Source organism: Corythoichthys intestinalis, chromosome 5, assembly GCF_030265065.1.
Source record: "Corythoichthys intestinalis isolate RoL2023-P3 chromosome 5, ASM3026506v1, whole genome shotgun sequence".
In the NCBI taxonomy this organism is placed as follows: domain Eukaryota; kingdom Metazoa; phylum Chordata; class Actinopteri; order Syngnathiformes; family Syngnathidae; genus Corythoichthys; species Corythoichthys intestinalis.
The window spans coordinates 48,436,926-48,450,856 of NC_080399.1; the positions used below are offsets into that span (position 1 = coordinate 48,436,926).

General features: G+C 40.2%; 1 protein-coding gene across 3 annotated transcripts in view; it reads left to right on the top strand.

The window, feature by feature from the left end:
- furinb (furin (paired basic amino acid cleaving enzyme) b) overlaps positions 1 to 13,931 on the top strand; it is a 176,674-nt gene that overhangs the window by 87,287 nt on the left and 75,456 nt on the right. For all 3 annotated transcript variants that reach the window (XM_057835926.1, XM_057835927.1, XM_057835925.1), the window contains one exon: positions 8,728 to 8,816. In XM_057835926.1, coding sequence (XP_057691909.1) covers positions 8,728 to 8,816 — 89 coding nt within the window. The remainder of the gene's footprint in view (positions 1 to 8,727; positions 8,817 to 13,931) is intronic.

Genomic DNA, 13,931 nt, shown 5'->3' on the forward strand with positions numbered 1-13,931 from the left:
CATTTTACCTGCCAAGAATTATTAATTAACACTTGGCAACCAACTTGTGCTAAATACTCAATGCAGGTTATCTGTTTTTCCATATATTTAGGGACAAAGCTTAAATTGGTTTGAAAACAGTCTTATGTTCATGAATGTTATTTTTTGTTGTTGTTATTGTTGTATTGTCCCAAATTTATATTCCTTTGCATGTGTCAGGGTTAGGGTTTTGTAATTTAGGAAAAAGGCAGATATTGTATTATATTGAAACAGTTTTACTTTGGGGACAAAGAATAGTTGCGTTAGAAAAGACAGGGCAAGCCTGACAATTAGCTTCGAACTGCAGTGTAGGATGGACAGTTCTATGTAGGCTAGTGGTGTTATTGTAACCCTGCTTTGGGTTTCCCAACATCTTCAAACTCCAGCCAGATTAATCTCAGATCAGACCACGTCTCACCTGGGGGTATAAGGTTAGTGCTGGCAGGAGGGTATGGACAGCTCAACTGCTCAATAAACGTTTGATAATACCGTATTAAGGCCTTTTCACACCAGTGGTAACAGCACAGTTTGCCATGCGGCAAACCTATTAATTGTGTATGTTGTGTATGGGTGTGTGGTGTGAGGGGGCGTTCCCGGCGGCATTGAGCATTTGGAGCTATAATGGACGGAGCAGCAGAGTGAATTCGCCTTAGAGAGGCAGTTCCTGAAATAGAAATGTTTTCTATTTCAGATCAGCAAGCTATATGCATCCAATAGTAAAGGGGCTATCGTTGTGATATATTTTGGCTGACGGATACACACAAGTCATGGCACAGGAATCCTTGATAAATGCTCTTTCTTGAAGTTTTCCGAGCTTTGGGACACTCAAAAAGTGTTTTTCACCCCTCTCTCTGTGTGGAACTATAGTTCACGAATGACTTTAAACTATCCTCGTTCTCGCCAAAACTAGTAAAGACCTTCTCATGGCTGTTCGGAATCAGTTTTGTACCAGTTCTGAAGCAACTACCTGTAACCAGAACAAATAAGAATAAACATTTCAGTGCCTTTTTTAACCCCCTTGTCATTTCCTCTGATTGCTTGCTTTTTGTATTCATAGTGCTATACTATTGAATTTCTATTACACCCACTGGCAAAATTTATTACTTGTCAATAATGATCTTGGTATCGTTGAAATTGTGCTTTCATGCAGATTCTAATTATACCCATTTTGTTTGTTTTCTGATTTTTTTTTTTTTTGTTACATACCTATGTTATTTCACGTGCTGTACCATGAGTGTTATGTAGCACATTTATGGTTTGTTTACATTTCCAGTTAAGTATCAGTAATCTTACATTTGCTTACACATTGTGTCCTCCTCTTCAAATTCAAATTTGTGTGACATACATTTTATCATAGCATGGCCATGTTTGTGTCATTTGTTTTACAAGTTTAGTGCTCTTGTGGAGAGAATGAAGATACCATTAGTATGGAATCAGACAGTAGAGCCAATTCACCTTTCCTCCAGCCTCTAACTTTCTCTTGGAGCCTGTTTGCTAGCTTTCGATTTGTCAACACACACATTGAGGATATAATACCCTGCTCACTTGTTTCATAAACAAGCCTTACGTCAGGGGCACTATTCATGAGCTACAGAGTCAGTCAACACAATATATACAGTGAGGAGCAGAAGTATTTGCACTCCCTTTCATTTTGCAAGTTCACCCACTTAAAAAATAGGTAGAGGTCTGAAATTTCAATCCTAGATGTATTTTCACATATTGAGATAAAATTTAATTTAAAAAAAAATCCAGAACTCGCATTGTTTGATTTTTCAATAATTTATTTGTAATTTACTGGGGTTCATAAGTATGTGTACCCCTGAGAAAATTTGTGCTAATAAGTAGTGCAGAAGCCTTTGTTTGACTATTACAGAGATCTGACACTTTCTGTAGTTCTTCATGACGTTTTCACATATGGAAACAGGGTTTTTGGCCCATTCCTACACACAAATCTTCTCTAGATCTGTCAGGTTTCGGGGCTGTCGTTGAAAAACACGAAGTTTCAGCTCCATCTAAAGATATTCTATTAGATAGCGGTCTAGAGATTGGCTAGGCCACTCCAGAACCTTGATATGCTTTTCACGCAGCCACTCCTTGGTCAGATTGGCTGTGTGCTTCAGATCATTTTAATGTTCGAAGATCCAGCCATGACTCATCCTCAAATCTCTGACTGAGGGAAGGAGGTTGCAGCTCAAAATCTGACGATACATTTCACCATTCATCCTTTGCTTTATACAGTACAGCTGTCTTGTCCTCTTAGCTGAAAAGCAGCCCCAAAACATGAGGTTTCCACCCCCATACATCACAGTGGGGATGGTGTTCTTGGGCTTGTACTCATCCTTCTTTTTCCTCCACACACGACGAGTAAAGTTTTCACCAAAAAGTTCTACTTTGTTCTCATCTGACTACATGACTTTCTCCCATGTCCCCTCTGCATCATTCAGCTGGTCCCTGACAAACTTCAGACGGGCCTTCAGATGTACTGGCTTCAATAGGGGAACCTTCTGAGCAATGCATGATTTTAAACCAATGCACCGTAGTGTTGTACTGACAGTAGCCTTTGAAACTGTGCATCCAGCTTTCTTCAGGTCATTGACCAGCTCCTGCCATGTAGTTCTAGACTGAGCTCTCACTTTTCTAATCATGAGTGATGCCCCGCGAGGAGAGATTTTACTTGGAGCCCCATTCCAAGGTAAATAATTTATTAGTTATGTTTTGCCTTTTCCATTTTCTAACAGTGGCTGCAACCGTTGATTTATTCTTACCAAACTTACCAATTGTGCCATAGCCTTTTCCAGCTTTGTGGAGCTCAACATTTTTTTCTCTGGTGTCTTTCAAAAGGTCTCTGGTCTTGCCATGGTAGCAGTTGGATTATGACTGACTGTGGGGTGCACATCTGACAATAAAGAGCTCAAACGGGTGGTGGTTGGGTGGTTACTCATGGGATAAAGAGGGACTTTTTTTTAAGGTAGACTGACAACTCTTTTAATGTCATAATTATTGCTGATTCTCCGGGGTGCAAATATTTATGAACCCCAGTAATTTACAAATAAATTATTGAAAAATCATACAATGTGAGTTTCGAATTTTTTTTTTTTTTTAGATTATATCTCGATAGACAAGTTTCCTGAGCGAAACATGGGCGGTGCCTTCTAGGAAAATTTCTGCTCCGAACTTGGTTTAGACCAGTGCTTCTCAATTATTTTCTGTCACGCCCCCCCAAGGAAGACGTAAATGTTTCGCGCCCCCCCCCAAACTCTCTGCCGCCACTGTAAATAGTATCATTTGTCTATAAAATTACTATTATAAGTACGCATCTGCCTAACATTGTGTCCCTTTTTTCTAATAAAGAAAAAAAGTAACATAGATCAACTTATAATAAAGTATAACTTTATTATAAACATTGTTTTGTTTGTAACAGAGAAGACTTGATGTGCATCAATTTGCCTGAATTAAAAAAAAATAATTCACATCCAAACTAAAAAATACACTCAAAGTACATTTTTGACCATTTGATACAGAAAAATAAAATGTAATAAAATCAGTAAATAATATGAAATTAAAATTGATTAGAAACATTCACTCATGAGGACAATGTGCCAAAAAATTTGACCGAAAAAACAAATCTGAATAAAAGGGGGGGGGGGGGGGGAGTGTCCTTGGACAGGACAGTTTTTATTTTTGCTGCTCACAGTATTTACCTCCTTTGCGATGATGTGGAGTTATTTTTCAATTAACATGCTAACAATGCTCACTGGCTTACTGATATAACACTGACAAAGCAGGACGATTGTTGGCAATATTCGGCACGTTTTCACTGAAAAAAATCAAGCGGCTTAACAAAGAGATTGGGGTCTAATGTCTTTAAGTGGCGTCTTAATTGATTTGACTTCTTGCTGTCTGCTATAATTATTTTTAGACACAGTAAACAGTGGTCTTTCATCATCACCCACTGTATTAAAAGTCAAAGCTAAAAGGCAAACGGCACGAAAAAAGCGCATTCACGGCGGCCGAGGTAGAACCGTAGGTGAGGGCAGTCGTCGTGACGATCCCAAGCCGAAAATGGCACTTCTCGGGCGGCGACGTGAGAACCGGACAAGACAGTGGGTCGCTGCGTGAGTGAGTCCGGTCGGAAAACGGCTTTCGAAAACGGCGGTGGCACACTGCTCTTCATATCTGTTGTCTGTGTGTGCTGAGTGCTCTTCCTTAGTTCAAAAATACTGCGCGCACTCTGAAAATGAGAGCGCCACTGCCACCTACTGAGTGGATGTGCAAGTACACTTTATTCCAGTACGGCAAAAAAAAAAAAAAAAACACATAAAACATGTTCCCCGAGGTCACATGCGCCCCCCCTGGCATTGCTCTGCGCCCCCCCAGGGGGGCACGCCCCACTATTTGAGAAGTACTGGTTTAGACAAAACATCGTGAGTTGCGGTTGAAGTTAGCAGTGTGTTGATGAAGTCAAAATCAAATTAAAGGAACCCACTCATTCTCCAAAAATGGATTTAGCACAACGTAAACGAGGATCCGGGACTTTCTGTGCTTTGCGTACTCCTAGAAGCGTCTAAACATATGGTTTGAAGGGGAATGTTTTTATCACCGACCAGCTACAAAGTGCCACTCTGGATGTACCCCGCCTTACACCTTACATCCGAAACCAGCAGATAATATTGCAAGAATGTGGATCGCTTATCTAAACTCTTGTTTGGCACTCCAGCGCCAATGCTGTCAATGAACGTGAAAATGGAAGTCGCGAGCAGAAAGCAGGAAGTAAAGTGGACATAACTCGGAAACTTGTCTATAAGTGGAAATGCATCTATGATTGAAATTTTGGCCCTCTACCTATTTTCTAAGTGGGTGAACTTGCAAAATCACAAGGGGTGCAAATACTTCTGCTCCTCACTGTATATCCGCATATAAATATCCCTGATCGAGAAGAACAGTTTTAGGTCAGAGTTTAGTGATTAGGATTGGAGAGCGTGGCTCATAATACAGTATTTGTTCCATCATTAAAAACCATTCAGTCCAGAGGGCTTGAGACATTTTCAGCAGATACAGATAACCAACCACGTTTTACATCCACAAACCATCAAGAATCTTTTTTTTTAACTTATACCACATAATGAAGCATCATTTGTCCAAAGAGCATGAGTGCCCTCTAGTGAAGAAAAGTTCCTAGTTTGAATAGTTGAATAGTGACTAGTTCCTTCATAGTTCCTATTATGAAATTAAAAGGATCATATCTCTGGTTTTCCGTGGTCAGTCGGTGCCAAATAAAAACTAAGAGAATAAAATCCGCACTTTTGAGCCATGTCTTTTACGGTGCTTTAAATACACCACATGATTGAAAAGGCCGGTGTGATAGAACGGTAAGCTTGAGTCTGATTGGTATAATGGATGGAGTCATGTGATTATTGTTGCGACCTCTCATTTGTGAAACTGGTAGAGCTGCTGTTGGGATTGCTGGCAAAAAAGTAAAATCTAATTGTAGACTAAAGCCTGAGTTATGCTCCCGCGCAGGGGTCGCGTTAACCGAATATTTTCCGTCGTTGACCGATCTTTTTTTTAAAACGGTGACGGGAAAAACTGAAGTCCATCTGTCATTTTGACAGGTTGCAATTCACACCCCAGACCACAGGGTGGCAAGTGAGCATATTAATTAGCTATTGTCTCTCTTGATTGATGCATGACGTCGTTGGCCTTACTCGGAAAAATGTCAAGGCAACTGAGTGTCCGAAGTTTCTTCAAAAAGCCCCAAAACGACGATGGTGTTGATAAAAGAGGTGAAAAAAGAGGGACTGCACAAGCGGGCACGCAATTCAAGTCCATGCGCACCAGGAGGAAAGTGTGAGACTGCGTTCAGGCTACAGCAGGTGAACTGTTAATTTCATTGTTCCATATGTAACCTCATCTGCTTGATGTGTGATGATGGCACGGTGTGGATTCTCTGTTAATCTTGTTCGGACAGAATATTAATTTAAAATGAATGAAAACTAAATACTATTGAATATGTTGAAGCGGTATGCAATGTTAAGAGTCTTGTTAGCTCGAATTGCTGTGTCCAGCTGTTGTAGCTCTGCTGCTCTCTGTGAACTCTCTATTCAAGCCGGAACGCGCGCAGCTCTTAAGTGTCTCTGTCACGTGAGTGTGTCGTAGCCGGTAACTCGCTCGGCCAAATGGACACACAGGTACAGAAGGTGAATTTTGCCAAACAAAGGGTCACCACAATGTCATTATCATCATTTTAAAAATTTAAGTGACGGGTAAAAATGGATTATGACCGGATTTTTATGACCCTGTCAGTCAAAATGACAGACAACCAAAAAGTCTAGCGCAACCTCTGCTCCCGCGTTGCGGTGACAGCGCAGCAACTACGGCGTCATTCAACATTCGATAGTTCTCCAGCCAGGTGACGCGTTGCTCTGTAATTCACCGCCAAGCCACTAGAGGGGTGTGGCGTTATGTTTGTACGGTTTTGGGGCATGCTTGTTGACTTCCTCTAGTGTAGTTTAACGGAGAAAAAATAAACAATGCAAGATGGAACGCTTGAATGTGGATCTTCAGCATTGAATAAATGTTGATCCTACAAATGTTTAGGCGCAGGCGACACAGAAGACGGTTTTGAGGCCGTCGTCCGACTTTTGATGCCGCATAGAGTTCTAGCCTCGGGTGGAAACCAGTTAGCTGTAGCGGCCTGCTTCAAACTGGCGTCGAGCACTGCGTCCAGCGTTATGTCCGAGGTCTGCAGAGCCCTCCAGCCCGATTTCTTTGCTGTGTCCTACAACCAGCCAGTGGGAAGCCATAGCAGATTTCTGGCATCTATGGAACTTCCCAAACTGCATTGGAAGCCTTGATGTTAACGTTATCATGAAAAGCACCGAGGCACTTTCAATCAGTGATGATGTATCATGTGTGAATTGTCTGCTATTGAAAATTAAAGATCAAAACAACTCTTTTGACACCAAAACTGTGCTTAATTCTTCATATACTTAAAGTGTGACACATAAAAAAAGTCATAGACTCACAGCAAATATATTTACACAATAAATATTGAAATGCACCAACCAAAAATACGACAAAGTGATAAAAAGCTGGCAGCCACTCGATTCTGAACACACGTCTCGGTTGTTCTTCCATTTTTTTTTATTCAATCGCTGACCTTGCCATTTGGCAAACTTTATGATGTCTTCACGAGACTTGCTCTTAGATGATACTCCCGTTGGCTTGGTCCATTTATGCGTGTAGAAAAATAATGTTTTACCATGGCGTTAATTTCGCGCTGAACCGGAAACAACAGTCTGAGCGAACCAATCACAGTCTATTTCTGCCTCGTCATATGCGTTTACGTGACGCTAGGGTTTGAAAAATCAATAGGACCGCGTCAGGCTACGGCGCAGGGTCGTAAATCGGGTCTTCCTTGATGGCGCAGGTCTGACGCGGAAGTATAACTCGGCCTTAAAGAGGAAAAAATGTAACAACTAGTGTAGCCCAAAGTAGCGGAGTAAGAGAAGCATTTCTTATTCACAAATCTACTCAAGTAAAAGTAAAATATCTTCATAAAACTACTCTTAGAAGTACATTTTTCTCAAAAAAATTACTCAAATAAGTGTAACAACACTTTAATACCCACCTCTGCTCCTATTTCCATTCGAGATAAGTCTCATAGGCACTTATTGCCCTGTCTTCTACACGCAACGGTGGGAGGACAGGGCTCTTAAAATCCCTTTATGGTTCTTGTTTTGTGCACTGGTGCACACCAGGACGGAACAAAAAGGGTGTTCCTCAAGCTGTTCCTATATAGTGAGATGCATAAGCCTCTTTTACACAGAGATGTTTCCATAACAGAAAATCCAGCAATAAGCTTCCTTTGCTTTGTAACACAGCATGTGCTTCCTCCACAGCCTAGCATTTCAGGGTCTGAAAATAGTGTGTGACAAAGTCAGCAATAATGTCTGGTGTGAAAAATAACACTTCATACTGCTATAATATTCAACATTTAATACTTTTGAAGTCTCAATTCTCAAATGACAAGATAGCAATTGAGATAACTAAGACGTTCACTGAAGATCTTCTGTCTCAAAACATTTAACCACAATATGCATATAAATTATAATGGATCTTGTGTCTCAGAACATTTGACCACGATATGCATGTGAACTATAATGCATACAGTTTAGTATAAATTACAGAAACGCACGAAATTGCACTTTATCAAAGCACTTGACATTCTTAACATCTTAAGCTACTGTAAATGCTTTTAATCTTCAGCACATATATCTGTGATGTGAATGGGTCTCACATTAAAGTCTACTCATCCTTGCAAGCTTTGATTCATTTTCCTTGGTTTTTGCTTGCTTTCTAAAGTATTAGTTTGATGCAACATAGTGTGATGCAACTAAGTGCTTCATATTTTTACCGTATGCTTGAATGTGCCTTGATGATATACTGTACCTCTTATTGCAAATGCTATTAGATGTGTAGGGCATGTACTATGGATGTTCTGTGAACAATTGTACCCTCCTCACAAAAAAAAAAAAAAAAAAGATGTAGGAGACGTACAATATATGAGATGTACTTCAGACAAACAGGATAACAGAAAAGGGTGCTACTTTAGTTCAGGGCTAAAACGTCTTAATTGCTCAGTATTCAATTGTTAATAGCTTGTTTTGAATAGTCTTTAATAAGCCTTAATTTCTGCTTTCTTCCTAGACATGGAACTCGATGTGCAGGAGAGGTAGCGGCTGCATCTAACAATGGCGTGTGCGGTGTTGGTGTGGCTTATAATGCTAAAATTGGAGGTGAGTGCGTTGTAATCGTAATATAATTTGATATTCTCTCGTTTTCTCTCTGGCACGGCCATATCAGAACCAAATGGACAAAACTTAAATTTTACAAGGCTGAGAATCATCAAATTCTGATATTTAAAGGCTGAGAATTCTCAACCAATGCTATTTTATTAAAGACCATAACCTGATTGGACCCGTTCATTCCATTGGCAACGATTTGAAAAATTATTTATATGTAATTTTTTTTTTTTTAGGTCTAACGGTAACTAATTATTGGGTGCAGAATCCAAAACAGGTCTTTTTTTTTTCTGTCACATCACATTTGTGATCTCTATATATTCTCTAAAATTTGAAAAACACTGTTTTGAAACTTTTAATGGTCAATCTTACAAAAGTGAGCAGAACTAAGGGTATATTCACAACTGTTTGGACCGGACCAAACCAAAAACGTTTTGGGCTAGTGTGATAATAAACCAGCGAACACGGAGCGGACCAAACAGTCGGTCGGAGACCTCGCCAGAGAGGTGGTCTCGGTTCACATGAAAGTGAACCATGGTGCGGTTTGCTAAGACTGTCCTCACCATGGTCCGGACAAGAGCTGAAATCATATACCTTTTACACGTAAGAGGCTTCCATAGAAAGAAAATGTTGTTTGGTTGGCATCACAGTCTGTGGTAAGGAGTACGTTGGCTAATACAAGTCGGGGTTTAACTTGGAGTAATGAGGAGCGGCGTGTCTGCTGTCCTCATAAGACGAACGTTGCATCAAAGGCCTCTGATGCTCCAAATTTCCCGCAAACAGTTGTAATTAGATAAAATTAATAATTATGAGCACAACTGCAATACTCTGGAGCTTCGTGATTGTTTACTTCCTTATGTTTCTGTGTTACCCAGCCCAGACCGTTTTGTCCAATGACTGAACAATTTTGACACATGCATAGGTTTGTTTTTAAATCCTGTGCATGACGAAACCTTGTACCCAGTCAAGTACTGGTTGATAATTAGAGGTTTGTGTTTGCGTGCGCCTTTTGCAGTTTAAAACGAACACACACTGAGTCCATTTCTCTGATCTAATAGTTTATTTTCAAGCAGTGTCTAATTAGTAATAATATAAAAACTCATAATACTTTATCCAAATAAAATAACAAAACAAAAGACTCAAAAACATGCACTATGGAACAAACAAAATGAACTCCAAGAACAGGACACATTTGATGTTTGCATTTACATGGATCCGTCTTGGTTCCGTCTCCATCCGAACGATGTCGTAATTCTGCGTGAAAACGATGTAGTATTCATGTCAGGCCCTGGAGGGCAGTGCAGTTTTACGAAGCGACATCTAATGATGCACTTCCTTGACAACAACCTCCTCAGCCCAGAAGACACCCGCCCACTCCAAGCAATTGCATCCACAGGGTTTTTTCTTTTACTCCACAACAATGTGAACATTATATAAATTTATATTAAAAATATTACAAAAACAGTAAATTCAAGCCGACATTCCGCCATGTTTGCTGTTTTGAATGTTTAGTAGTGACGTGTGCTCATGCTGACCTCATCGGAGCCAAAGTTTTCCATTTATATGGTTGCGGAGCAAGCCCCGCAATTGAATTGTTCCGCTTTGGAGGCCGGAATAAAAAGGTTTAAGCCTTCGCCTTCCGATTTTGCCATTACCGTATGAGGGCAAAGCCATTCCACAACACAATGATTGCGTCTTGCGTCGTCCTCCTAACTACCAGCACCTGTGTATTCATTAGCTGTCATTTTAAGCCTACCGGGGCCATTAAATATTAATTATATTAGTCCTCAAAAAATTTGCATATTGTGATAAGTTCATTATTTTTCTGTAATGTACTGATAAACATTAGACTTTCAAATATTTTAGATTCATTACAAACAACTGAAGTAGTTCAAGCCTTTTATTATTTTAATATTGATAATTTTGGCAAAGAAATCCCTATCTCAAAAAATTAGCATATTTCATCCGACCAATACAAAAAAGTGTTTTTTAATACAAAAAAAGGCAACTTTCAATTAAATATCAGCTATGAACTCAATACTTGTACTGGAATCCTTTTGCCAAAATGACTGCCTCAATGCGGCGTGGCATGGATGCAATCAGCCTATGACACTGCTGAGGTGTTATGGAGGCCCAGGATGCTTCGATAGCAGCCTTCAGCTCATCCACAGTGTTGGGTCTGGTATCTCTCAACTTCCCCTTCACAATGTCCCACAGATTATCTATGGAGTTCAGTTCTGGAGGGTTGGCAGGCCATTTGAGCACAGTAATGCCATCCTCAGTAAACCATTTACCAGTGGTTTGGGCGGGTCAGGTCGTGCTGAAAAATGAAATCTTCATCTCCATAAAGCTTTTCAGCAGATGGAAGTATGAGGTGCTCCAAAATCTCCTGATAGCTAGCTGCATTGACCCTACCCTTGACAAAACAAAGTAGACCATTACCAGCAGCTGACATGGCACCCCAGACCATCACTGACTGTGGGTACTTGACACTGGACTTCAGGCATTTTGGCATTTCCTTCTCCCCAGTCTTCCTCCAAACTCTGGCACCTTGATTTCCGAATGACATGCAAAATTTGCTTTCATCTGAAAAAAAGTACTTTGGACCACTGAGCAACAGTTCAGTGCTGCTTCTCTGTACCACAGGTCAGGTGCTTCTGCCGCTGTTTCAGGTTCAAAAGTGGCTTGACCTGGGGAATGTGGCACCTTTAGCCCATTTCCAGCACACGCCTGTGCACGGTTGCTCTGGATGTTTCTACTCCAGACTCAGTCCACTGTTTTTGCAGGTCCCCCAACGTCTGAAATCGGCCCTTCTCCACAATTTTTCTCAGGGTGCGGTCACCTCTTCTGGTTGTGCAGCGTTATCTGCCAAACTTTTTCCTTCCCACAGACTTCCCACTGAGGTGCCTTGATACAACACTCTGGGAAATGCCTATTCGCTCAGAAATTTCTTTCTGTGTCTTAGCCTCTTGCTTGAGGGTGTCAATAATGGCCTTCTGGACAGCAGTCAAGTCGGCAGTCTTGCCCATGATTGAGGTTTTGAGTAATGAACCAGGCTGGGAGTTTTTAAAAGCCGCAGGAATCTTTCGGAGGGGTTTTGAGTTAATTCGGTAATTCAGATAATTAGGTTAGTAGCTTCTTTAGAGTACCTTTTCATGATATGCAAATTTTTTGAGAGAGGGATTTTTGTTTTTTCTTGACTTTTTTAAAACAATAAAAGGTTTGAACTACTTCAGTTGTTTGTAATGAATCTAAAATATATGAAAGTCTAATGTATCAGTACATTATAGAAAATAATGAACTTTATCACAATATGCTAATTTTTTTTAAGAAGGACTAGTATATAGTTAGTAATAGTTAAATTTTCGACAGGATTATATAAATCATAATGTTCAAAAGTCTAGGTTAGTTTAGGGCTAAAGAAATCTATAATTTTTTTTATTTATAAGGAAGACCAGTTAAAGTTTCAAACCCCTGTAGTAAAAGTTAGAGTGAATCATGGGTAATCAGGTTCTTCATTAAAAGGTCTTACTGAATAGGGCCATGTCCTCCATAATCAACATATCTATTCATTCCTATAAATAAGGATTTATGAATAAGGATTGTTGAAAGCAGGGGGGCGCGGTTGGTGGATGACGAACGTTTAATCTGATTGGTCGTTGAAAAGAGTTGGCGTGGTTGGCGGATGACAAACGCTTAATTTGATTGGCCGTTGAAAGCAGGGGGTGCGGTTGGCTTGTGCTGCGGGTGGCAGCTGGGTCCTTCTCGTGGAAAGCTTACAGCCTCTAGTGGGAAGGAGTAAATTTACACAAAATTAACAAGCCAGGAATATGGCTAATACTGTACATCCTGGGTCGATTGCTCAAATTGCAATGTGAAAAACAACCACATCAAAAAATCCAGACCAAGTGTATTTTAGTGCAGACCAAAGAAAGTGAACTATGGCTTTTCCTGGTGTGAATACGCCCAAGGTAAGCTCCTGGTTTCAAAATGCTAAGGGATTTTTTCCAGAATAAAGACATCCAACCACTAGATGTGGAAGCATTGCGCTGAGGTCAGGGTTAGAAGTAGGGCATCACTGTGATGAGAGGAGAGTAGGCGATTGAATGATTTTTTTTTTTTTATTACTTTATAGATCACTTTAGTTATTTTGTTACTTGTCCGAAGGATAGCATGGCATTGGTGTGTGTGAAGGGCGGCTTCTTCAGAAAAAAAGAAACTTGCAAAAGCTGTGTTACCCTTTGACCAACAAGCATCCTTTGCTTGGTGCAGCGGCAGTGGAATTAAGGTCTTGAGAGTAGTGACACTTAGGAGGGGAAAAATATATATGCGGACTAGGTTCGGTGTGGCAGGCCGACAGAATCGAGATAGAAGAAAGAAAAAAATCAACCACGAACCAGCCTAAAGGATCAACGCCTTGTGCCGACCAAGTCAAAAGGATGACCCTTAGGCGGCCACAGCGAGAGGTGTAGGGCCAAGAGGTTGAAAGAAACAAATAATACAGTAACAGATAATGACAGGAAATAGTCATGCAAGTACAAAAATATAGTAGTAAACCACAATAAAATGTATGCATTTAAATGCTGTTATGTATGTTTTAGTTCTGGCTCGGTACCCCGTTGTAAGATAACCAGGAAATGCGCACATTTTGTACTGTTTAACATCGGTCTTCAAGGAATTGACCTAAATATGGAAAAATTTGTAGAAGGTGACCTTACATTTGCATTATTTCAATTTTTATTTTTTTATTTTTTTTGTTAGACAACATTTTATGTCATTTTATGAGATTTGCAAGCACAAACTGGGCAGGTACTTACAAAGTAAGGCGTGTTGTGACATCACACCGATGTGAAATCTGCTCGTTTGCAGAGCGGGTTCACTTACAAAGCGATTGCAAACAATTCACAAAACACATTCTAATGAGGTTCTTCCTCAAATCCAATTTTTAGAGCTGACTGTTCTCACTATTTTTAGCAAGTGTCCAAATCAGATCTGGGCCTGTTAAGACAGGTTGATATTATTGACCCACCTGACAAGTGACTATGGCAACCAATGTCCATCCATATCTGGTATGAAACTACTTCTCGTCAGATCTCTGTTTTGTGACTG